The following is a 23,284-nucleotide window of genomic DNA, read 5'->3' on the forward strand; positions in this document are numbered from 1 at the left end:
AAGAGTATCTCAAAACAACTCATTTGAGAACTTTTGTCATTCTTTTTTTATAGTTAAATACCTTATGTTTATCTCTCATTACAAATGAAAAAACAAACAATTCCATAGAGTGTGAACAAAAATTAAATTCAGACAAAGAGTGAGACTAAGAAGAAACCGATAAGAAAAACTCAGTTATGTGAAAAAAGTCTGCAGACTAGTCTTAATATAAAACTGGCAGAAGCGATGACATGAAGGATCCATCTCCGGCCATCCAGAACAAGTTAGTAGGCCCTTATATTCGCATATATAACTTGTCTATGCATGACTTTTTCTTTTTGTAGTTGGAGGTATGCCTAACTGTACTCACATACTATTTGTAAAGTTTCAAAAACTATAGGTGCAACTATAGGTCTAAGCATTCTAAGAATTTATACCTCAGAGGACTAAGATAACCATTTAAATTTCGTCCATTCCCTTAAAGCTAAATCACATTGCGGCATCGAACATATCTTGTAACATTGAGTAATTGGATATAATTCTATGACATATATACGAAAAATCTGTGCGTTTCAATGATAGACTGATAGTGGTGGTGGTTATGAATTGTGGGAGTGGAGGAACAATTCAGAACCGTTCAAAGATGGAGAAGTGACTGCTTGTTTAAAAGCCCGACGTCACATCGCAGATTTTATTGGGATATAATACGATGTTAGTATTTTGGGTGAGCTTTAGAATTATAATAGCCGTATTTCCTAACTCTCTCTTTTGGGGTAACTCTGATTAATTGAATTGCTTCGATATGCACAATCCTTACTGTATCTTCGACGATAGCATACATATAGTGTGTGTGTGTGTTGATAATATAGCGTTAGTGAAAATGAATTAGGACTAGTTATTTTGCTTGCGTATAAAGAATAATGATAACATTAATGGGAAACAACTGATATGATGTTGAAGGGGATGTTTCAAAGTGTAAAGGAGAGGAGGACGAAGAGTCTAGATAGAAATGTTGTAGGGTCGATTTTTTTTGTCAAAAGTCCGGTCTAAATAATTTTGTCTCTCACTAATCGTGGCTACCGTGAATTGGTCAACTTTATTCCATATCTTTCTTAGTGTTCTGTTTCTTTAAGAAAATAAAATAGCTGCCTCACTTTACTGTAGTCGTTGAGTCTTATTTTGTCCTCTTCTCCTTAGTTTCTGTTTCTCAATTTTTTAAATTCGTTTGGTTAGCATAATTGACATGATCTTTAAAACCTATAATCAGCGTTTACGGTGGGACCAATCGTTTAATCAGCGTTTGTGGCGGAACCGATCGTTTCTTTTTAATAGTATACTTGCACATGTATAGATATATGGATGCACATATATTTTTTCTGTGTACACAACCACTGTATGTTGTATGATCACAAAATGTTCTGGTCTTTTTCTGCCATTCTTACATAAAACTTAGATAGGGACTTTTATGAGTTTCTTAAATCGGACGAAAGAAAAAGAAAAGTTACAAACAACTCATAAGGGACTTGAAACTCGTCTCAAGACTGTTATATTTGAGCCACACAATTAAAGCAAGCGTGATAATAGTGGTGTCAAAGAGAATACGTGACGCCATTATTGTTTCGATTGTTGGATTGGAAAATTAATAATGATCGTTGTCGTCCCAATTAAACTCTTCCATGCATTACTCATATTGGGAAATGTAGTTGTCAACGGTCACTTATGCCAATAAAATATGCAGAATTTCCAAGCCCTAGATGGAGATCATAAGATGTTACGAATACATTTTCATGCAGTATTTCTTTGGAACTAGTACGATATTTTCAAGAAACCATTGACTTTCAGTTTATACCAAGCTTATCTCACATTGTAAAAATCATCCATGGCATGATGAGTAAACCTTTAATAAGATGGTTTAATTTGAATTACAATGTTGAATATCTTGCCTAATCTTGTTGGGTATCCATCAACCATGGACAGAGAAAGAGATCAACTAAGTAAGAAATAAAAACGATTTAAAAACGATTTAAGAAAATATTTTGAATCCTTGATATTGTTCACCCTGCTTCCTGTAACATACATATATTTATGTGATCCAAATAGTAAACCAGTAGAAATTCATTTGCAGAGTGAAGATATATACCTTTCAAGTTCCTTTGAGATGTTTGATGAGTTCCATCATGTGAGAAATTCCTTCTTTGAGTGTGGCTTTTCTCCCATATTCAAAATTCCACAGCACTGGACATTCATACCGACCACTTGGGTTAAACTTGTTCAGTTCCTCAAGTGCTACCTTTACTGCGTTCAGCACATCTTCTCCCCACTCTAGTTTCAGATTCTGAAGTTTCTCGTCTTCATCATCCACAACTTCCTGCAACACGACCCATATATATATGTAACAAAATACAAGAATAAAAAACATATGAATAGAATAAAGCAAGTGAGAGATAGCAAAACCTTCATTTCCTCTCCAGTGCCAACACGCTTGAATGGGTGCCATTGTGCATCTCTGATAGCTTCCTGCCATTTCGAGACAAGCAGGGCAGCGTGTTCCAACTGAATGGCTTCATCACTGTATATGCTTTGGAATACTTTAAGGAATGGCTTATCATCAACTTCTCCCATCCACTTTACTCCTATCGTTGATCCATCACCGGATAAATCTCTTATTCCCTGCAGAAAAAAAGAGATTTACGAGTGAAACCCAATAAAAACAAATATATGTATATATACCATCACTCAATTAGAACATGTAAACTTTAGTCAATTTATAGTAGTATTTGTTTTGGGTTGCTTCCCTGCTTTAATGTTTGACAGCAAAAACTGTGATTTTCAAAGCTTTATTAAACTCAAAAAGCGATAAGAAGTCGTATCATTCTCCTGATTTGAAATTTTGTAATAACTACTTGGTTAATGTTCTTTTATTTGTTGCACCGCCTGGTTAAGACTTTTGACTGACTACTGCTACCAATTAATTACTCAAGAAACCGAAACAGCAAAGAACAGTAATCATCAGAAGGCCCATTAATTCACATATTTTCTAAGCCCAATAAATCAAGTTGTTAACGACCCAACTGAAGATTTCCAGAATATGAATGGTAACAAGAAGCTAAGCTTGAAGTCAAGTCAAGTGATGCTCAGCAGAAACAAAATGGGACGTACATGGACAATCTCGATTTCGTGAACCTTACAAAAGATATTTTGTCAATGATTCGGTGTATGGGCTAGTGAAACCTTACCGGGGTATCAGACAAGGTGATCCTCTTTCACCGTATGTCTTTATTCTGTGTGGGGAAGTCCTCTCCGGATTATGCAGGATGGCAGTAAGGAATGAGACTCTCAAAGGGATTCGAGTATCAAGAGGAAGCCCCCGTGTCAACCATCTGCTTTTTGCTGATGACACAATGATGTTCTGCCACTCCTCCCAAGCCAGCTGCAACGCGCTAGTGAAAATCCTGCAGGATTATGAAGCACTGTCAGGCCAGAAGATCAACATAGGAAAATCCTTTATAACCTTCTCCAAGAAGACACCACAGGAGATAAAGAGTTCAGCAAAATCGATACTAGGAATCACTAAAGAAGGCGGTGTGGGTAAATATCTAGGTTTGCCAGAGCACTTTGGTAGAAGGAAAAGAGACCTATTTACTTCTATTGTGGACAGGATAAGACAATGTGCAGCTAGCTGGTCTTCACGCTTCCTCTCCAAGGCAGGCAAACTCACTATGCTCCAATCGGTCCTCACAGCCATCCCGTCCTTCACGATGTCGTGTTTCGAGCTTCCTGTCAGTCTCTGCAAAAGAATTCAGTCAGCTCTGACCCGTTTCTGGTGGGATACATCTACTGAGAAGAAAAGTATGTGTTGGGTATCCTGGGACAGTATAGCAAAACCAAAAGCTATGGGAGGTTTAGGACTGAGGGATATACAACTGTTCAACCAAGCATTACTTGCAAAGGTGGCGTGGAGAATCCTTACGGTCCCAAACTGTTTGTTGGCTAGAGTTCTAAAGGGAAAATATTGCCACAAACGGAACTTCCTAGATGTGGAAGCACCGGCGTCTTGCTCACATGGATGGAAAGGGATCCTTCATGGCAGAAATCTACTTAAAAACAACCTAGGGAAGGCAATAGGTAATGGGCTATCTACGAAGGTTTGGAGTGATTCTTGGATTTCTCTAGACTCTAATGTGAAGCCATATGGACCGATCAACGAAAATGCTCTAGACCTTAGGGTGGCTGACCTACTCACGGATGATCTAAAATGGAATAAAAAAAGGATAGAAGAAGTCCTACCAGAGTTAAGTGAGCAGATTCAGAGTCTGAAACCAAGTATGTCGGGGGCCGAAGACATCTACATCTGGCACCCCCTCCCTTCTGGCGTATACTCCACGAAGTCAGGCTATAATGCAGTAGCCAACACACCCCGCTATGATCCAGCTACAATAAACCAAGGAGCTTTTAGTTGGATAAAAGACGTGTGGTCAATCAAGTGCTCACCAAAGCTGAGAGTTTTTCTATGGTCAATCATTAGAAGAGCCATCCCATTGGGAGAGAACTTACAGAGAAGAGGAATGATGGCAAACGTCAACTGCCTAAGATGCGGTGAGAAGGAAACGGCGATGCACGCCTTCTTTTTATGCCCTTTCGCCAAAGCAGTATGGCAACAAGTCCCTCTACTAAGAGAGATAGACATAGCGGTGACTGATGATTTTGAATCAGCAGTGGTCAAATTTTGCAGGGCTATTTGTCTCCCCCCATCTGGTATCTCTACACCAATCCTGAGTTGGATATGCTGGGCCATCTGGATAGCGCGAAATCGTCTGATCTTTGAAGATAAGAGATCCAACCCTAGCGATGTGGTACTCAAGGGGCTAACGTTAGCTCAGGAATGGATACAGGCGCAGAGTTTTAATCAAAAAGGATATTGATGTATTGAAATGTCGGTTATGTATATTTGGTTTAGTCTTTGTATATTGATACCCGGTTTGTTCCGGTTAGGTTGTTACAACAAGTGTATATAGTCATTTGACTACTTTAATAAAAAGCTAACAGAAAAGTTTTCCCCATTTTGTCTCTTCTCTCTCGAGTCGGTTCCACCATTGTTGTGCTCAAGAGAGCTTTTCTGTTCAACCTTTGTTTCACTAAAATGGTATCAGAGCATTGAGCTCTAGCTCAACATCTTTGTATCCTTTTCTTTCCGCTTCGATCGATCTTCTTTTCACCATTCTTCTCCAAGTTTGGTTCTTTCTGCTCCAAGTTTGGTTCTTTCTGCTCCAAGTTTGGTCCTTTTCTGCTCCAATGGTGGTTACTCTTCGCCGCAACCGTCGTGGTCGCTTCGCTCGCGCCGTCAGCTCCGTTCCTCCTGTCGCTAGTCCCGCCTCTGCTTCTGAGGCTGTTCCAGCTTCGTTTTTGGGGACTCCGTTTGCTGCTGCTGCTTCGATGAACCCCGATAGCGTTCACTCTCCGTTGTTTCTCCATCACGCCGATCATCCAGGCCTGTTGATTGTCTCTGTACAGCTGGATGGGTCGAACTATGGTCAATGGAGTTCTGCGATGAAGATAGCACTGGATGCTAAGAACAAGATCGCTTTCATTGACAACTCTCTTCCTCGTCCTGTTGACGTTAACCCTCTGTTTCGAATCTGGTCTCGATGCAACAGTATGGTAAAGTCGTGGCTTTTGAACTCGGTCTCTAAACAAATCTATGGAAGCATTCTTTCCTTTGACGATGCTGCTCAGATTTGGAAAGATCTCCATGATCGTTTTCACAAAACCAACTTACCCAGAACTTTTCAACTCGTTCAACAAATACAAGATCTTCGCCAGGGCTCGATGGATCTGTCTTTGTACTACACCACCTTGAAGACCCTCTGGGATAATCTCGATAACTCTGAGGTTGCTGATCCTTGCGCTTGTTGTCAGAGCTTCAACTGTGCTGGTCAAAGACAAGCCCAAGCAAAGGTGGATCGCTCCAGAACCATCAAGTTCCTCGCTGGTTTGAACGAAAAGTACTCTGTTATTCGTGGTCAGATTATCATGAAGAAACCCCTTCCAGATCTAGCTGAGATATGCAACATCCTTGACCAAGACGACAGCCAGCGCTTGTTCAACGCACCCGTGATTCCTGCTGCCTTTCAAGTCAGCTCGCCTCAAGCCACTACTGAGTCACAAGACTCTGTATCTGCGGGTTCTCAGGGTTCTCTTAACGCTTTCCAAAAGAAACCCAACAGACCCATTTGCTCTCATTGTGGCGTTGAAGGACATGTGATTGATCGTTGCTACAAGCTTCATGGCTACCCTATTGGATGGAAGAAAGGCAAACCCATTCATAGCAAGTCGACTTCTTCTCCTGCTGTAGCTGCTTCGGTTACTACTTCAGAGAAGTCGTCCACTGGTGGCTTGGATAGTTTGGTTGGGAATCTCAGTAAAGATCAGATTCAAGACTTCATTGCCTACTTCTCTTCTCAGCTCCAGCCTGCTCCTTCTGTGAACTTCAGTGCTGGAAGCTCATCACTTTCCACCAGTTCCTCTGTTGCTAGCCCCTCTGGTATTGATTTTTCACACTCCACATTCAGATTCATTGGTATTCTTACTGTCTCTGAGTATGTAACTACTGTGAAAACTTGGATCATTGACTCTGGTGCAACGCATCACGTCTCACATGACAAATCTTTATTTGTTTCGCTTGACACTTCCATCAAGCGTCATGTGAATCTCCCCACTGGTCAGACAGTTGCCATTGGTGGAGTTGGTTCTGTTGTTATCAACAGTACTATCACCTTGCAGAATGTGCTTTATATCCCTGCCTTCCGTTTAAACCTTATCAGTATCAGCTCCTTAACCACAGACCTTGGTTCTCGGATTATTTTTGATCCTGAGTGTTGTGTCATTCAGGATCTTTCCAAGGGATTGATGATTGGACGAGGTAGACGGATTGCGAACCTATACATCTTGGATGGAGAAGATGCAGCTTTTGAAGACTCTGTTTCAACTTCTTTTGTTGCAAATTCAGTTATTGATGCTTCTGTTTGGCATCGCAGACTTGGCCACACTTCTTTTTCTCGTTTGGATACTCTTACCAATGTTCTTGGGATTTCTAAATTTAAGAATAAAGGATTGATGCATTGCGATATTTGCCAAAGAGCTAAACAGAAGAAGTTACCTTTTCCTTTAAGAAAGAACATTTGCTCAACGATCTTTGAACGCCTCCACATAGATGTTTGGGGTCCATTCTGTGAAGAAACACAAGATGGTCATCGTTACTTCCTTACTATTGTCGATGACCACTCTCGTGCAACATGGATCTACCTTCTCAAACACAAGAGTGATGTGCTCCAAGTGTTTCCGTCGTTCATAACAATGGTTGAGACACAGTTCAATGTAAAGGTTAAGTCTGTTCGCTCAGACAATGCTCCAGAGCTACGGTTTGAGGAGCTTTACAAACGAAAAGGGATCATTGCTCACCACTCCTGCCCTGAGACACCTGAGCAGAACTCGGTGGTAGAACGTAAACACCAACACATCTTGAACGTTGCGCGGGCTCTTCTCTTTCAGTCTCACGTTCCTTTGTCTCTATGGGGTGAGTGTGTACTCACGGCGGTCTTCCTTATCAACAGGACGCCTTCACCTCTTCTTGACAACAAGACTCCATTCGAGATTCTTCATCAAAAGGAACCTGACTATACTCATCTCAAGACCTTTGGTTGCTTGTGTTATGCAAACACTTCACCGAAGCAACGCCACAAATTTCAAGACCGTGCTAAAGCTTGTGTCTTTATTGGCTATCCTTCTGGATCCAAGGGTTATAAGCTGATGGATCTTCAGAGCAACACGATCTTTGTCTCACGAAATGTTATCTTCTATGAAGACATATTCCCACTTCAGAAACCTGTGATCACCACTGATGCTGAGATGTTCTTCCCACCTGTTGGTTCAACTACTCGTGATCATGATGCTACCACCTCTGGAACCACACCAATGCCTGATCACTCTGTTACTTCAGGCTCTACCCGTAGAGCAACTAAACCACCAGGTCACCTCAAGGACTATCACTGCTACGCTGTGAATTCCTCTACCGAGCATCCTATCTCCAATGTCCTATCATATGACGCATTGTCAGATCCGTATATGATTTTTATCAATGCAGTTAACAGCGCTCCTGAGCCATCTACCTATGCTCAAGCAATCAAGTTTAAGGAATGGTGTGAATCAATGGATATTGAGATTACTGCTCTTGAAGACAATGGAACTTGGTTGATTTGTTCTCTACCTGAAGGAAAGAAAGCTGTCGGTTGCAAGTGGGTTTACAAGATCAAACTCAATGCTGATGGAACGATTGAGAGATATAAATCTCGCCTTGTGGCTAAGGGTTACACACAGCAAGAGGGCTTGGATTATGTTGAGACATTCTCACCTGTCGCTAAACTAGCCACTGTCAAGCTTCTCCTTGTTGTGGCTGCTGCTAAAGGGTGGTCCCTTTCTCAACTGGACATCTCCAACGCCTTCCTCAATGGCGACCTAGAGGAAGAGATTTACATGACCTTACCTCCTGGATACGCAGGAAGACAGGGGGAATCCCTTCCTCCCAATGCTGTTTGTAAGCTCAAGAAGTCACTGTACGGTTTAAAGCAAGCATCCCGTCAGTGGTTCCTGAAATTCTCTGCAACTCTGCTTGAACTAGGCTTTCAAACTTCATCTGGTGATCACACATTATTTCTCAAGAGCTCTGGTAACGTTTACATGGCGGTTCTTGTCTATGTCGATGACATAATTATTGCTAGCAGCTGTGACAAAGCTACTGCTCTGCTCAAGGAAGCTCTGAAAACGGCATTCAAACTTCGAGATTTGGGTGAGCTTCGTTATTTCCTTGGCTTGGAGATAGCTCGATCATCTACTGGCATAAGCATCTGTCAACGCAAGTATGTCCTTGATCTCTTGACAGAAACTGGTCTCCTTGGTTCGAAACCTTCCTCAATACCCATGGATCCTAGCATCAAACTTTCACTTGAGGATGGTGAGCTTTTATCTGATGTGGAATCTTACAGACGTCTTATTGGCAAGCTTCTGTACCTTACCTTCACTCGGCCTGACATCACCTTTGCAGTGCATAAACTATGTCAGTTCACTTCAGCTCCCCGAGTCCCTCATCTTCTCGCTGCTTACAAGGTCCTACGCTATCTTAAAGGAACTATAGGACAAGGTCTATTTTATCCAACAGAATCAGACTTGAAGCTCTCTGCTTTTGCTGATGCTGATTGGAGTACTTGTCCCGACACTAGACGAAGTGTCTCCGGTTTCTGTATGTTCGTTGGGCCAGCTTTGGTTTCTTGGAAATCAAACAAGCAAGAAGTGGTCTCCAACTCCTCTGCTGAGTCTGAATATCGAGCTATGTCTGATGCAGTGAGAGAAATGCTTTGGTTTCGAAATCTTCTTGAGGACCTTTGGATAGACATTTCAGAACCTGCTCCTCTTTATTGTGACAACACTGCAGCACTTCATATTGCTAATAACTCTGTCTTCCATGAGCGTACTAAGCACATGGAGAGAGCTTGCCACATTGTTCGGGAACGAGTAAAGATGGGACAGATCAAGACTCTTCATGTGAGGTCTGTTAATCAACTTGCAGATTTACTTACTAAACCGTTATATCCTAATCCTTTCCGACATCTATTAGGCAAGATGGGCATTATTAACATATATGCTCCATCTTGAGGGGGAATATTGATGTATTGAAATGTCGGTTATGTATATTTGGTTTAGTCTTTGTATATTGATACCCGGTTTGTTCCGGTTAGGTTGTTACAACAAGTGTATATAGTCATTTGACTACTTTAATAAAAAGCTAACAGAAAAGTTTTCCCCATTTTGTCTCTTCTCTCTCGAGTCGGTTCCACCATTGTTGTGCTCAAGAGAGCTTTTCTGTTCAACCTTTGTTTCACTAAAAAAGGACTAAAAGGTCTACTTCAGGAAGTCAGAGGACAGCAGGATGAAGAAGGGTCTCCTACCCCGACATGCTATACAGACGCCTCCTGGAACGCAACTACAAAGAAATCAGGAAGCGCTTGGATTATCTCGTACTCGCCAGAAGCGAGTCTTCGTGAGGGATCCGCAATCGTCGACAACGTCTCTTCTCCTCTGATGGCTGAAGCGCTGGCGCTTCGATCGGGTCTCATAGCAGCGGCAGAACTCAACATCACGGAACTCAGAGTCTGCTCCGACTGTCAAAAGCTCATTAGAGCGATCAAAAATAAACACCAGATCAAGGAGATCTTCGGTATCGTCACTGATATCATGCAAATCGCCTCTGTGTTTATCTCTATCTCTTTCGTTTTTGTTCCTCGATCGGAAAACCGTAGAGCTGATTCATTGGCGAAACGGGCTTTGTCGATTTCGCATGTACTCTGAATTTGATCTTGGGCCCTCGCTTTCGGCCCATGTTCCATTTCCCTTTTAATATATGAATGTTGCCCAAAAAAAAAAAAAAAAAAAAAAAAAAAAGATATTTTGTTGCACAGAGTCATCCAGCACCAGAGAAGAGAAGAGAAGACGATGAAGTTGGGGTCGAGCTTGTTGTTTCCGAATCAATGGCGTCTCTTAACATCACCAGGACAGCTTTCTCTACAAGCTTTCATTTTTTCCACAGGTAAAACTTACTTTCAATTCAAATCCTTTGATTTTTTTTATTTTGTTCATCCCCTGTTTTTCGTTAATTCACAAACTCTTGTAAAGCCTCCTCCTCCTTTCTGGTCTCCAACCTTGCGTCAATGTCGGAATCTTCAGACTGCTGTTTCTCCAGTAGTCACTTCAAGCTACTTGCCCACTTCCTACATCACTCAAAAGCAAATTCAAACACCTACCTCCCCGGTAAATTTGCCTCCTTTGGAGCCCTTGTTTTCTCCAGATACCTTCTTCTTTCAATACAAGTTTTGACCATTTTAGGTTCCAATTTGTGGGGCTGGGTTTGGTGCAGGAAAAACAAGGGGCACCAGTGCAGGAAAGTTTAGGTGCTTTTCAGAAACTCCCCATGGTGATGCCATCCATTGATTTGTATTCTTCTTCTCTCAGGAAGTCCAAAAGAGTCCAACCTACTAAAGGTCTCTGATCATCTTTATTACTCTTCACACATTCTGACTCTTTAGCCTGACTCCATTTTGGGTCTCACTCAGGCATTGCTAATATTGCAAAGCGAGAAAGGAATAGAGGTGCTAAACAGCTTGATGCACTCATGAAAAGTATGTTCATTTGCCATCCTTCCCCTCTGTTCCATATAAATAAATGATTCTTGTCTTACCAAATAAGGAATTGCTCTCTTTGTTCAAGGAACTGGCTCTACCTTTAAAAGGATACATGGAAAGTTTTCCAAGGAGGAGACTCTTGCATCCATATGATATGAACGGTCTCTTATTGAGTTGACACTTGGTGATGGAAAGTATCTGTTATGTCTTGCCCTCTTTAAGTCTTTCAGTCTCATTACCCTGCAACTGATTCTAGCATTGGCTTATAAATCAAGTGCTTCTTAGGTGTTAGGTAAAGTTGATGCTCTGAGGAAGAAAGTGTTATCTGTTGGAAAGGAACATGCTTCTCTCTGTGCTAAGGTCAGACTCCTTAATTCTGTCTGTCAAAAGGATGTTGTATTTTTCATGTTAGTTTATCTTACATAGGTTGTGATTGTTACTTCAACACTAAAGGCCTTACAAGCTTCTTAAACAGTTCCATTATTCCATATTATTCTATTATATATCACTTCAGGAATGAGATCTTTCTTTTTCTTTTCTTTGCAGGCATTGTCAAAGCGAGAGGCAGAGGACCGGTTGAGCGAAGGTGTGGAGAAGCTTGAACTGGTTTTCCAGCAACAAGGAAGAGCTGTTGATGATTTGTTAAGCATAGCAAAGGTTTGTTACTATGAATGAACCTTTTGTTTTTTCTCTTCCAGTGGTTTGATCTCTCTGACTTAATCGTTAGAGTTGTATGAAGAGAGTTATTCATTTTTTGCAGGTATTGAGAGCGATGCCAGTTGTTGATTTGGAAATGCCAACTCTTTGCCTTGTTGGAGCACCAAACGTTGGCAAGTCATCTTTGGTGCGCATTCTTTCAACAGGGAAGCCTGAGGTTTGTCTTATTATCCCAATCTTCACATATATATTGGTATGATACCTTGCACTGTGTCTATTTCCTTATATGATTATTTTGGCAATGTCAGATTTGCAATTATCCTTTCACCACCAGAGCAATTCTGATGGGTCACGTCATTTTCAACTACCAACGATTTCAGGTAACGTGCTCTGTCTGCTTCGTAAAATCACATTCCTCATGATTTGGATTGTTAATTACTTACCTGTTGCCAGGTGACAGACACCCCTCAGGAGATGTGATGGTAAAGTCTTGTTTGTACTACTTCTCTTGTGCCTACATGATTTTATGATATTTAATCAAGTTTTTATTCTCTTTCTTTTTTTTTTTTGGGGTCAATACAGAGGATAGGAATAACCTAGAGAAGCTAACTCTTGCTGTACTCACTCATCTTCCAACCGCCGTTCTATATGTTCATGATCTAACTGGAGAATGTGGGACTTCTCCTTCTGATCAGGTAAACATTTTCATGTGGATTCAGTGTATAATAATGCATAAATGTGCATCGATATTTTATTTGAAATGATCTGAAGAAGACAAAAAGAATGCATGTGGGTCTGATACATGCTGATTATGTTTCTATGTATTTGTTTTTGAGGGCATTGCAGTTTGGGATTTATAAAGAAATAAAAGAAAGGTTTAAAGATTACCTGTGGATTGATGTTGTGTCCAAATGCGATCTGCTGAGAGGCTCTCCGGTGATCTATGCCAAGGAGGATAGAAGCAGCGATGAAGCGGAAATAATCAAGTACAGGGAAACAGGACCTGATGGATCAATTCATGTCTCAGTGAAAACAGAACAAGGTCTCAGTGAGGTATGCAAAAAAAAACCCTACTAGAAATATTTAATGTCCTTAACTTAAATAAAAGAAGAAGCAAGAGTGTGTGTTTTGAGTGCTCTGCTTTCTCTCTACATGGATTGCAGCTAAAGAGCAGAGTGAAGGAAGTACTAAGTAATGAGATGGAGAAGATCATAAGTGAAGTGAGAGTTGATCCAAGTGTTGCTAGTTCTTAAGATAGAGAGATTTGCCTTTTACCTAAACTTTTCTCATTATGTCTTCTTATAAATCTTAAATAGGATTAAAATGTTAATGCATTATCTATCAAAAGGATAAATCGTTGATGACTGTTTATATACATATAAAACTCATTTTAACTTCAAAATAAATGAAAACTTGTTTGTAATTTATGTATTATTGTAATTTAAAATTTGGTTATTTAAGTAAGTTGAGTGGCTTGACCTATAAATAACGTATGATCATGACTTCATGAGAGCATTACACTGTTAGCCAGATCAAGTAGCAAGAAGAGGTTCAAGGTAAAAGCTTTACTCTTTTTTTCTCTCTGTTTTTTCTCCCCTGCGTCTCTCAAAGACTTGGTTCCCAAGTAACTTAGTGGTTTCTTTTTCCTTGTATAGTTCTGAAGAAGGGATCAATCTTTCACGGATCGCTCTCTGCACACCGAGATTCTCTCTTTCCCTTGTCACGTAAGTTGATTCTTCTTCTCTGGCAATACAAACTTCCTCATGAACTTCTAATTCATCATACTCGACTGCATTATGCTCTTTGACGACTCGATCTCTGCACGCCGTCCCGTGTCGCGCAAGTCTTAGGGTTTCGTTCTTTCTTTGTTTCCATCGTAAACTTCCCTTGCGTCTCGATTAGTTTGGTATCCCCTGAAAGTTCTCAAGCGTTAGTTGTTATGTGCTTAAACTCGTATGCTGCTGTTTTTAAAGCTTTAAGCCTTTAAGATTGCTCTAATGGACAAAAAGTGTTTCTTGGATTTACGATCTTGATTTTCTTGGGGGGGTGTATATGGGCCCGCTGATGTTACGATCACCAATGACTATTTCTCTCTGTTTCCAGCATAGAACTTCCTCACCAACGTCTAGTTTCTGATCATCCATTAGCTGATGATCTTTCTCTGTGTCTTAGCTTTTACACTGTTGGCTTTTGCCTTTTTTCAGGAGTAAAATTAAAACCAAGAAAGAAGATGGATGCTGTCCATAAACTGCAGAGGAAGATCAATGATCACGAAAGGAAAAGAATGCATTACGAACGCAAGATTAGTCGTCTTGAGGATGATCTTTTTGAGAGGGATCAAGAGATCATACGTGCAAAGTTCACAATATTGCAGGTTTGTATATATATCTTTTAACTTAACTCATGGCCGCACGCATCATGTTTCATTTTTCCTTTTTTTAAAAACTTATAGGCTCTGCCAGAACTAAATACTCCAGAAAATGGTCCATTGGTTGACATAGTAAGAGTCCCGGGCTACCTAGACCCAAAGATGTTCGAAGCAGCGTGTCTCAAAGCGTGCCTCAATAACCCATGTGATGATCGTGAGGGGGAAACAATGAGGAAGGATAGAGCATTGCTTGAGGCTGAAACTCTGTGCAACGAGTGGAGAAGCAAAACCAGTAATGGACTTTGGGAGCTTTACATTGAAGGTCCGGAACAAGGAGAAGAAGATGACTGGGTACAAGTGGAGGTGCAGGATCTGCTGGACCTCAAAGAGAAATATGGCGAGGAGCTTTACAGAGCTATTAAGATAGCATGGACAGAGTCAACAGAACGTAGAAGAACAGGGGTGCAGTTGAAGCCATGGGACTATGAAGCTGGAAGGGAGAAAACGTTGACAGAGCTACTTGTTCCACTTGGAGAGCAGATCCAGTTCCTCGTTATGAAAACCAGTAAAGAAGGGAAATAGATATATGAAAAATATGACTCTTGTTGTGTTAGTTTCCAAATGAGATTGGTTAATAGGAAGTCTTAACGGCACTCTTTCATGTTTAAACCCCCCTTTTTTTTTGCTTGAGATAGTTGAGTATAATTCCTCGCAATAGTTATTATTTTTGGTTCCTGAGTTTGCAAAAACCATTGTCTCCTCGTTGCTTAAGCCATATGTTACTTGGCAGATGAATCACTCTCTGTTGATGACACAAATTGTGGTCTCTTATTATTAACTTCAGTAAGTGGATTGTCAGCTGGTTTGCTCTTTGGTCTTTGCTTTTTTTTTTTTTCTGTTGAGAACTTGTTAATGAAATCAATTGGTCGTGTTCTTGTGCTACAGGAAGCAGATGCTGATGGAAGAAGATAATGGTTGGTGGTCATTGGTCTTTAGTTTTTTTCTAAGGTTTAACCGTTTAATTATGAATGTTATTGATAATTTAGCCCAAGTTTTTAGACTTTCGCGGTGACTTTTGTGTGTACTTAGTACGGTTTATAAAAATCCTAGCGGTTAATTTTATTATTGTTCTCCTATAAATATGAATTTCGGTAATATTGTTTTAGCAAATAATGCAGAAAGAAAAAAATGCGACTTGAAATAAGTAGCGATTCCTAATTAAGAAAACAGAAACAACAAAACTTGTGGAGAAACAAAAAAAAATCGGATTCAGAATAGCAGAAAAACAATAAAAAGGTAAAAGAATAAATAAAAAAGAAAAGAAAAATGAAGAGAAAGTTTGATTAAATAATAAATATCACATCTTCTCCTACCATTAGCCCTTTTGATAAACCACCACCACCACCAACCACATCCTGTGAAACCCTAGCCACACCACCAATCGCCGCCTACTCTTCCATCTACACCAGGTTCGTTTCCACCCACATGACAACCTCCTTCGATTTTCTTCGATTCATTTGTTTGAAATTAATATGATGTTTCATTGTGTATTTGGATTAATCGCAGATTTGGAATGAAACCGGATCGGGTCTACCTCTAGATCCGTTCTAGGTTATTTCTTTAGATTCTTCAAATCCAGATGCCCCCGAGATTCATCATCATAACACATAAAAGCCACGAGCCATGTCTCTGTTTCTAAAAGACGATTCGATCCAAATCCGGGAAGTGTGGAGCGATAACCTGCAGGAGGAGATGGATCTGATCCGAGGAGTCGTCGACGATTTCCCTTACGTGGCCATGGACACGGAGTTCCCCGGAATCGTCGTCCGCCCCGTCGGTACCTTCAAATCGAACGCCGATTACCACTACGAGACCCTCAAGCTCAACGTCAACATCCTCAACATCATCCAGCTCGGCCTCACCTTCTCCAACGAGCAAGGCGACCTCCCCACCTGCGACAACGACAACAAGTACTGCATCTGGCAGTTCAACTTCCGCGAGTTCGACCTCGACTCCGACATCTTCGCCGTCGACTCCATCGACCTCCTCAAGCAATCCGGCATCGACTTCGCCAAGAACACCCGGGAAGGCATCGAGTCGAGGCGATTCGCTGAGCTGCTCATGTCCTCGGGGATCGTGCTCAACGAGAACGTGCACTGGGTCACCTTCCACAGCGGTTACGACTTCGGGTACCTGCTCAAGCTCCTCACGTGCCAGAACCTTCCCGATTCTCAGACCAGCTTCTTCGAGCTCATCAACGTTTATTTCCCGATGGTGTACGATATAAAGCACCTGATGAAGTTCTGCAACAGCCTTCACGGGGGGCTGAACAAGCTGGCGGAGTTGCTGGAGGTGGAGAGAGTTGGGATCTGTCACCAGGCGGGGTCCGATAGTTTGCTCACCTCTTGTACTTTCAGAAAGCTTAAGGAGAATTTCTTCGTTGGTCCCTTGCAGAAATATGCTGGTGTTTTGTATGGCTTAGGTGTTGAAAATGGTCAGGTTGCTCTCTAATATCTTTATTAATAAAAAAATAGTAAGAAAATTTCAAATAATAAGTTCCTTCAAAGTTCTCTCTTTGTTTTTTTTACATGAGGTTGTGTTCAATAGACTGGTGTGCACTGCATGCATGATCACAGATCGTAGAACTTTTGAAAATTAAGAGGGGTAGAACATGAAATCTGTGTCTGAAACAAAGTGACTCGAACCCGGTTTTTCTTACAAAGACCGTGAAGAAACTGAACTGGAAAACGTTTTGGTTGTCTGAATAAGGATTGCTTTTGTGGGCAAAACACATTGGTTAATATTTACTAAGGCCCAATATTGTAATTAGTGACCATGATTTGGGCTTTATAAGGCAAAATGTTACTTTAGATCTCTTACAAATTACACCACTCACTAAATAAAAGTTCATGTGTATTTAACAGAGCCTTTGGGCTATTTAGAACAGTCCACTCTTAGTTGTTTCTTATGAGTCCTATAACTCTGTGTTTCAAAAAAAGAAGCTATGAGAAAGCCTGATCCTGTTATTCCTCCTGTCGCTGAGGCAGCTGCTATTCCAGAGGACATGGATCTGATGACTGCGAGTTAGAGCTGACTCTTACCAAGTCACGTGCTCACGGTGGTCAGGTCCTGATGAAATTGCTAAAACTTATTGAGAAGCGTGTCGCTCAGCTATGTGTATTTGGTTGAAGACTGTTACCAACTTGATGATTTGTCAAGCTTATTAAAAGGTCTATATGCTGATCATAACATCAATTTGCTTACACTATTCCAAGTGCCAAGACCCTTTGTAAATGGGCTGGTGTAAGTTTTTGCGGATAGCTTGTTAAGTTCGTCTTATACTAATACTAGTAACTAATTGCAAGACCTATCAAAACCGGTAAACAAACAAAGTAATCAACTTTTATCTTCCTAACCAAAGAGGAAGAATGGCGGGAACATGTCTGTTAGTAAAATGTCATAAAAAGAAAAGCGTAAATTTCCTTTTTTTGTAAATCAAGTATCAAAGCTCTCCTTCATTTTTTAAATTAGATTATTTCTCCGTTTTCAGCAATTATAGTAACAAATTCTGTGATTCAACACAATCTAAATGTTCAGTAAATTTTTTTTTTTGTTTTTGTTAAAAAAGAAAATGAATGGATACCTCATTGCCTTTATAGTTTTGTAATTAGAGAGTTAGTGGTGTGGTATATAAATTGTTTAGCACACACCGCTTAACCTCACAAGTCACAACCTTTTACCCCCCGAAAGCTCTCTCTCTCTCTCTCTCTCTCTCTCTCTCTCATTATAACAGGATCCCAAGCGTTTGGTCGATAACAGTGTTTTCGGGTTAAGACAGTCTGATGTTCTGTTTCGTTTTCTAGGGTTTGGAAGTTAGAGAATTTCTTTTCTGGGGGGAAGGAAGAAGAAGAATGGCTTGTATTGTTGGATTGAACCATCTTGCAGAAGCACTCATCGATGCTGGAAACAGACTTCTCAGCCCTCCTTCTTCAACCGACGAGCTTCTTACTCTTCTCGATGTACGTCTTCTCTTTTGATTCCTCCATCAAATTCTTGTCTTTGTTAGGTTTAGATTCTTCGAAAATGCCGATTAGGGTTTCTCTTTCTTGCCGCTAAGGAAATCGTGATTGAATGATTTTAGTGAAAAGCTTGCTCCTTTTCTAGTGAATTCATCTGCAAGTATATCGAACTTGTTGATTCGGCTGGCGAAAAGGTTTTTTTGTTGGATCTCTAATTCCTCCATGTCTGTATAGGAAACTGAGTGTCTGCTTAGAAAGGTGGAGCAAGATCAACCCTTGTCAATGCAGAATGCTCTAATCCCCTCCAAGAATGCTTTGGTTTCAAGTGACCTCTTAAGCCACACTGATTCTCATGTTAGGGTTTCTCTTGTCTCCTGCTTAACCGAAATCGTCAGGATTACCGCCCCTGAAGCCCCTTACACTGATGATCAAATGAAGGTACCAAATCAAACTCACAGTAACAACTCTCTCTTTTATGCTCTCTCTCTCTTCAAATTTTGCTCTTCTTTGTGTAATATCAACAGGAAATCTTCAGGTTGACGATAGAAGCTTTTGAGAAACTAGCTGATGCATCCTCTCGCAGCTATCAGAAAGCCGAGTCTGTTCTTGATAATGTATCAAAGGTCAAATCATGCTTGGTCTTGTTGGACTTGGAGTGCCATGACCTCATTCTTCAAATGTTTCACATCTTCTTGAAAATCATTAGGTAGGTTATTAGATATAATACAAAAAAACCTATTTTTCTAAAAAAAAAAACTCTTCAGAATTTGGGTTCTTTTTTTCATCTATTAGATCTGATCATCCACGGGTGGTGTTTTCGTCAATGGAAATGATAATGATCACACTATTAGATGAAACCGAAGAAGTGTCCACGGATATGCTCACTACTCTATTAGCTAGTGTCAAAAAGGATAATCAGGTGAGGTTTCTTCCTGTTTACAAGTTTAATTCTCTCTTACCAGTAAACAAACTTTTAGGTTTTGATTTTGTCTCATTTTTTTAGAATGTTTCACCAATGGCTTGGAGTCTTGTGGAGAAGGTTCTTAGTAGATGTGCCCGTAAACTTAAACCCTACATCATGGAAGCTTTGAAGTCTACAGGGGCCAGCTTGGATACGTATTCACCAGTAGTTACGACCATATGCCAGACTGTTTTCGAAACTCCTAAGGTCCACAATGTTGTTGACACCAAAGAAAATGAGGTATTCTTGTTGTTACCCTGAGCTCTATCTTTTGATGCTTGTTTGAGTTGAAATAGGGAGATAAGTAGCCCCAAGTGATTCGTTGAAGGTATTGTATTTGGTGAGCTCGTTCATTGTAGAGTTTCAGCATCTTTATTTAACCAAAATACGCTTGATCTAGGACAAACTGGTTTTGGGGCATTCTCGCAAGGAGACTCGTTCTAAAAGTGGTTTGAAGAAACCTGCGAGAGATGGAACGCCACGAATCAGTGAGAATGAAAAATCAAGAAATGGAAAGCAAGTGGTGTGGTCTGAGAGTAGAGATGCAGAAACAGAGTTAGGAGTTACAGGGAAGAGAGGAAGGAAACCCAATTCATTGATGAATCCTGAGGAAGGTTATGACATTCCTTGGCTTTCAGGGAAAAGAGATTATTTCAAGACATGTTCATCAAACAAAAAGCTTCAGAGAAAAGGATCAGGAGGAGGAGAATCATCACTTGAAAAGCTGGCTGCAAAGAGAACACCTCCGGCTAAAGAATCTTCCCCAGCCACGACTAGTAGGGCTCTGACGGGTTCGGTTAAACGAAGCAGGGTTAAGATGGAGGACATTGATCATGATTTAGATTCTCCTTCTTCACCGAAACTGAAGAAGTTGGCATCATGCTTCCGGGATGAAGAGCCTGTTGAGAAAGAACCAAACCAGGAGAGCTATGAAATACCAGAAGATGACAGAAAGATAGGAGAATCAAGCAAGAGGACAAAGTCCCAGAATGGCGGGAAAAAGAAGGCAATTGTGAACTCCAGCGGAAAACGATCATCAGCTCGCACAGCTGCTAAGAAAAAGAATTTGGAAGGTGCATCTTGGGATACTCCTCCTGTTCCACAATCATCAAAGGACAAGGTAGAAGACGACTAGACGAGATGATCATATATTTCTCTTCTTTTAATTAATGATATCACAAGAATTTATGTAGCCTTTCATATTTTGACCGACCTTTGCAGAAGAAGGTTTCTCAAGTTGCTTCTAAACCATTGGCAGAAGAATCTGAAGAAACTTCAAAGAGCCAACCAAAGAGGAGAAAAGAAGTGGTATAATAAGCCTTCTGTCTCCATTATTAGCCTTTTATTGTCACATATCTGTTACAAACTGATATCTCCTCTTTTTTAGGAGTCTGATAAGAATGGCTTTGGTGAGGATTTGGTGGGTAAGAGAGTTAAAGTCTGGTGGCCGCTCGACAAGACGTAAGTAGATCATATGAAAGTTGAATGTCTTTGTTTCTGAGTGTACCTTAATCTTCGTTGACGACGGTCTATCGATGTGCAGTTTTTATGAAGGCGTCATAGATTCTTATTGTAGTCGCAAGAAGACGCATGGGGTGAGATACTATCTCTGATATCTGCTACTCAATTATGTCTCTCCTACTACCAGAATTATGGAATATTTGGTTTCCCCCACACATTTGTTGCAGGTAGCATATACTAATGGAGACTCAGAAGAGCTTTATCTCGTTAAAGAACGCTGGGAGTTACTTGAGGATCTCCCTTCTGCCAGTGAGGTACTGTGGCTTCTTTAGTTAATGATATCATAAAAAAACTGTGTTGAATCGCATGTATCGACCGACTTTTGCAGAAGAAGAAATCTCAAGTTGCAGCTAGACCGTTGGCAGAAGAATCTGAAGAAAATTCAAAGAGCCATCAAGTGATTAGTCGGACAACAAAAAAAGAAGTGGTATAATAAGCTCTGTCGCCTTTATGTCCCGATATCAGCCTTTGGTTGTCGCATATCTGTTAAATAACTCTTCATTTCAGGGCTCTGGCGAGGATTTGGTCGGGAAGAGAGTTAATATCTGGTGGCCGCTCGACAAGACGTAAGTGCATCACCATATGAAAGTTGTTGAATGGTTCTTGTTTCCATGTGTAGCTTTATCTTTGATTGTCTTTCACTGTGGCAGTTTTTATGAAGGCGTTGTGGAGTCTTATTCTAGTCATAAGAATAAGCATACGGTGAGATACCATCTCTGATATCTGCTGCTCAATTATGTTGGTCCTGTCAGCAGAATCATGGAATGTTTGTTCCGCATATTTGGCTGCAGGTAGTATATACTGATGGAGAATCAGAACAGCTTAATCTCGTTAAAGAACGCTGGGAGCTACTTGAGGATCCCTCTTCTGCTAGTGAGGTACTTTGTTTGTTTCTTGTGAATGTGCAGTCATAATGCTTAATGATGTCCCACAAAATCTATCAGCAGGATATGGAGATTGATCTGCCAGAGTCCGTTCCTTTATTTGACATGTGAGTAAACACGGATCATGTGTCAGCTTCTCATTATTGTGATCTGTGTGTAAAGTTATGGTTTTCTGTTGTTTTATGATTGTGCAGAATGCAGAAAGTCAAGAAAAGCAAAAACGTGGAATCATCATCAAAGAAGGATTCTGGCAAAAAGGCAAGGGAAGGGAAGAATCTCAAATCGTTGAAAGAGTTGAGTGCTGCTGAAACTGGCAGAAGAGAAGAGGAGGAAGTGAGTCGGGATGTGGATGAGGAAAGCGAAGATGAGTATTATAATAGTGAGATGCAAGAAAGTGAAGAGAACCTGAAAGTGACCGAGACAGAAGCTAAGGAAGACGAGAAACAGTTTCAAAATCCAGAGGTTGAGAGTGACAGAGATGGCTCAGAGTCGGAAGAAGAGCCAAAGTGGAGAGAAACGGATGATCTGGAGGACGAAGCAGAAGAGGGAGAAGAGGCTGATAATAAAGTGCCGAAAAGCACAAGCCAGTCTGAGATTGAGAAAGACTCTGATGAAGAGAGAGGGTCTTGAACTGGAGTTTATACTTGGTTGCATAATGCAACTTGCATTGCATCCGTGAACAAAAACCATTTGCTTTACACTCTCTACTTCCTTTATTTATCCTTGTTACTTAGATTGTTATACTGAACCAGTTTGAGAGGTATTAACGTCACTTGGTTTGTGTTGTGTCTCTGAGAGTTTGTGACATTGTATTTTAGGAAAAGCATAATCGTTGTTTTTACTAGTTTAAAGAGCCACGTTTTTGTCACTCGTTTATAAGGTTATTTTCCACGTGAGAGATTCAATTCTGAAATGATTGAGAAACCACTCGGAAATTTTCTGTGCGTTCATATTCACATTCAACCATCTTGGGTCAGGACACGGTTTGAATAAGACCACTCATCTTGTACAAATATTCATTTTGTCAAAGATGGCTTATAAAGTTGGGCAGTATTCCTTTCTTTAAAATAGTTGTTATCAAAAAGCATATAAATCTAATGGTCAAGAATGGTATTTACTTTTATTGATAATAAAGAGATATAGTAAATGTTTTTCACGAAGTACATCAAATTAATTGGTTAATTAGTTGATAAAACGGAGTTGAGCTCAGCGGAACTTTCCTATTAGTAAACAGGTTGGGTCCCGGTCTTTTAAGTTAACATTAATTCATGTACAATATAGTCAATGTCAATATTCTCAACCTCTCACCACCACTTGTTTTCTTAATTAGGGCATATAAGATTATAAGTTTAAGCCAAGATAATGGATAATGATACACCAAGAAGAAACGATTTTTTTTTTAAAAAAAGACAAGGCATTGCTCATAGATTTGTATATACGATTTTAAAGAACGTATGTACATTTACTAACTTATTATCAAGGTCTTCTAGAATTCCATGTACATGGATTATATAAACTTTAGTGAATGCTGCTAAAAAAAAATCTTAATAGTTGGAGTAATTGGCAACTTTCTTCTGTTGTTTTAAAATATATATTTGACAATTTTCTTTTGCTGTTTTCAAATATATATGGCAATTTCGTAAAATTTAAAAGACAAACAAATAAGG

The 23,284-nt window shown here is 40.3% G+C and overlaps 4 protein-coding genes and 1 long non-coding RNA gene across 8 annotated transcripts; 4 read left to right on the forward strand and 1 right to left on the reverse strand.

Annotated features, from left to right (window-relative positions):
- Nucleotides 1-1,796: 1,796 nt before the first annotated feature.
- On the reverse strand, nt 1,797-4,890 carry LOC108835402 (uncharacterized). 2 transcript variants are annotated; one of them, XR_008939043.1, is made up of 7 exons: nt 4,534-4,890; nt 4,267-4,410; nt 3,623-3,766; nt 3,216-3,431; nt 2,434-2,649; nt 2,120-2,347; nt 1,797-2,045 (listed from the first exon to the last, which is right to left on the reverse strand). It is a non-coding gene; the product is annotated as an uncharacterized LOC108835402 (long non-coding RNA). The 2 variants fall into 2 exon arrangements; XR_008939042.1 differs by having other exon boundaries at nt 3,615-3,766.
- Nucleotides 4,891-9,706: 4,816 nt separating this feature from the next.
- Nucleotides 9,707-13,231, forward strand: LOC108835530 (nucleolar GTP-binding protein 1-like). Its single transcript, XM_056994139.1, has 13 exons — nt 9,707-9,717; nt 9,822-10,368; nt 10,702-10,836; nt 10,943-10,999; nt 11,112-11,174; nt 11,493-11,567; nt 11,754-11,864; nt 11,968-12,081; nt 12,173-12,244; nt 12,325-12,346; nt 12,447-12,559; nt 12,711-12,917; nt 13,028-13,231. The coding sequence occupies exons 1-13, from the start codon at nt 9,707-9,709 to the stop codon at nt 13,115-13,117; spliced, it is 1,617 nt and encodes a 538-aa protein (XP_056850119.1). The 3' UTR covers nt 13,118-13,231.
- A 52-nt stretch (nt 13,232-13,283) lies between these two features.
- LOC108836881 (uncharacterized) lies at nt 13,284-15,033 on the forward strand. Of its 2 annotated transcripts, XM_056995472.1 has the most exons (4): nt 13,284-13,420; nt 13,520-13,588; nt 14,069-14,238; nt 14,317-15,033. In XM_056995472.1, the coding sequence occupies exons 3-4, from the start codon at nt 14,095-14,097 to the stop codon at nt 14,812-14,814; spliced, it is 642 nt and encodes a 213-aa protein (XP_056851452.1). In that variant the 5' UTR covers nt 13,284-13,420; nt 13,520-13,588; nt 14,069-14,094; the 3' UTR covers nt 14,815-15,033. The 2 variants fall into 2 exon arrangements, with proteins under 2 accessions (XP_056851452.1, XP_018465481.1); XM_018609979.2 differs by lacking the exons at nt 13,284-13,420; nt 13,520-13,588 and having other exon boundaries at nt 13,613-14,238.
- A 511-nt stretch (nt 15,034-15,544) lies between these two features.
- Nucleotides 15,545-16,802, forward strand: LOC108835403 (probable CCR4-associated factor 1 homolog 6). The gene is made up of 2 exons (XM_056993363.1): nt 15,545-15,701; nt 15,799-16,802. The coding sequence occupies exon 2, from the start codon at nt 15,916-15,918 to the stop codon at nt 16,741-16,743; it is 828 nt and encodes a 275-aa protein (XP_056849343.1). The 5' UTR covers nt 15,545-15,701; nt 15,799-15,915; the 3' UTR covers nt 16,744-16,802.
- A 1,159-nt stretch (nt 16,803-17,961) lies between these two features.
- On the forward strand, nt 17,962-22,461 carry LOC108828446 (sister chromatid cohesion protein PDS5 homolog D). 2 transcript variants are annotated; one of them, XM_018602146.2, is made up of 16 exons: nt 17,962-18,251; nt 18,486-18,689; nt 18,776-18,957; nt 19,044-19,170; nt 19,255-19,452; nt 19,613-20,332; nt 20,434-20,520; nt 20,600-20,673; nt 20,756-20,807; nt 20,901-20,987; nt 21,062-21,160; nt 21,241-21,299; nt 21,384-21,435; nt 21,525-21,611; nt 21,678-21,724; nt 21,812-22,461. In XM_018602146.2, exons 1-16 carry the CDS (start codon nt 18,144-18,146, stop codon nt 22,245-22,247), a joined length of 2,619 nt encoding a protein of 872 aa, XP_018457648.2. In that variant the 5' UTR covers nt 17,962-18,143; the 3' UTR covers nt 22,248-22,461. The 2 variants fall into 2 exon arrangements, with proteins under 2 accessions (XP_018457648.2, XP_018457650.2); XM_018602148.2 differs by having other exon boundaries at nt 17,963-18,251; nt 21,681-21,724.
- Nucleotides 22,462-23,284: the final 823 nt, after the last annotated feature.

Source organism: Raphanus sativus, chromosome 9 (genome assembly GCF_000801105.2).
Source record: "Raphanus sativus cultivar WK10039 chromosome 9, ASM80110v3, whole genome shotgun sequence".
In the NCBI taxonomy this organism is placed as follows: Eukaryota; Viridiplantae; Streptophyta; class Magnoliopsida; order Brassicales; family Brassicaceae; genus Raphanus; species Raphanus sativus.

What these genes read in the sequence shown, in the direction of transcription:
- LOC108835530 (XM_056994139.1), top strand. An exon ending in AAAGCGAGAAAGGAATAGAG is followed by an intron (nt 11,175 to 11,492) that starts GTGCTAAACAGC and finishes AGTGCTTCTTAG; the next exon opens with GTGTTAGGTAAAGTTGATGC. An exon ending in TCAACTACCAACGATTTCAG is followed by an intron (nt 12,245 to 12,324) that starts GTAACGTGCTCT and finishes GCCAGGTGACAG; the next exon opens with ACACCCCTCAGGAGATGTGA.
- LOC108836881 (XM_056995472.1), top strand. Translation starts at nt 14,095, where the DNA reads ATGGATGCTGTCCATAAACTGCAGAGGAAGATCAATGATCACGAAAGG. An exon ending in CAAAGTTCACAATATTGCAG is followed by an intron (nt 14,239 to 14,316) that starts GTTTGTATATAT and finishes AAAAACTTATAG; the next exon opens with GCTCTGCCAGAACTAAATAC.
- LOC108835403 (XM_056993363.1), top strand. Translation starts at nt 15,916, where the DNA reads ATGTCTCTGTTTCTAAAAGACGATTCGATCCAAATCCGGGAAGTGTGG.
- LOC108828446 (XM_018602146.2), top strand. Translation starts at nt 18,144, where the DNA reads ATGGCTTGTATTGTTGGATTGAACCATCTTGCAGAAGCACTCATCGAT. An exon ending in AGCTTCTTACTCTTCTCGAT is followed by an intron (nt 18,252 to 18,485) that starts GTACGTCTTCTC and finishes ATGTCTGTATAG; the next exon opens with GAAACTGAGTGTCTGCTTAG. An exon ending in ATCCCTCTTCTGCTAGTGAG is followed by an intron (nt 21,612 to 21,677) that starts GTACTTTGTTTG and finishes AAAATCTATCAG; the next exon opens with CAGGATATGGAGATTGATCT.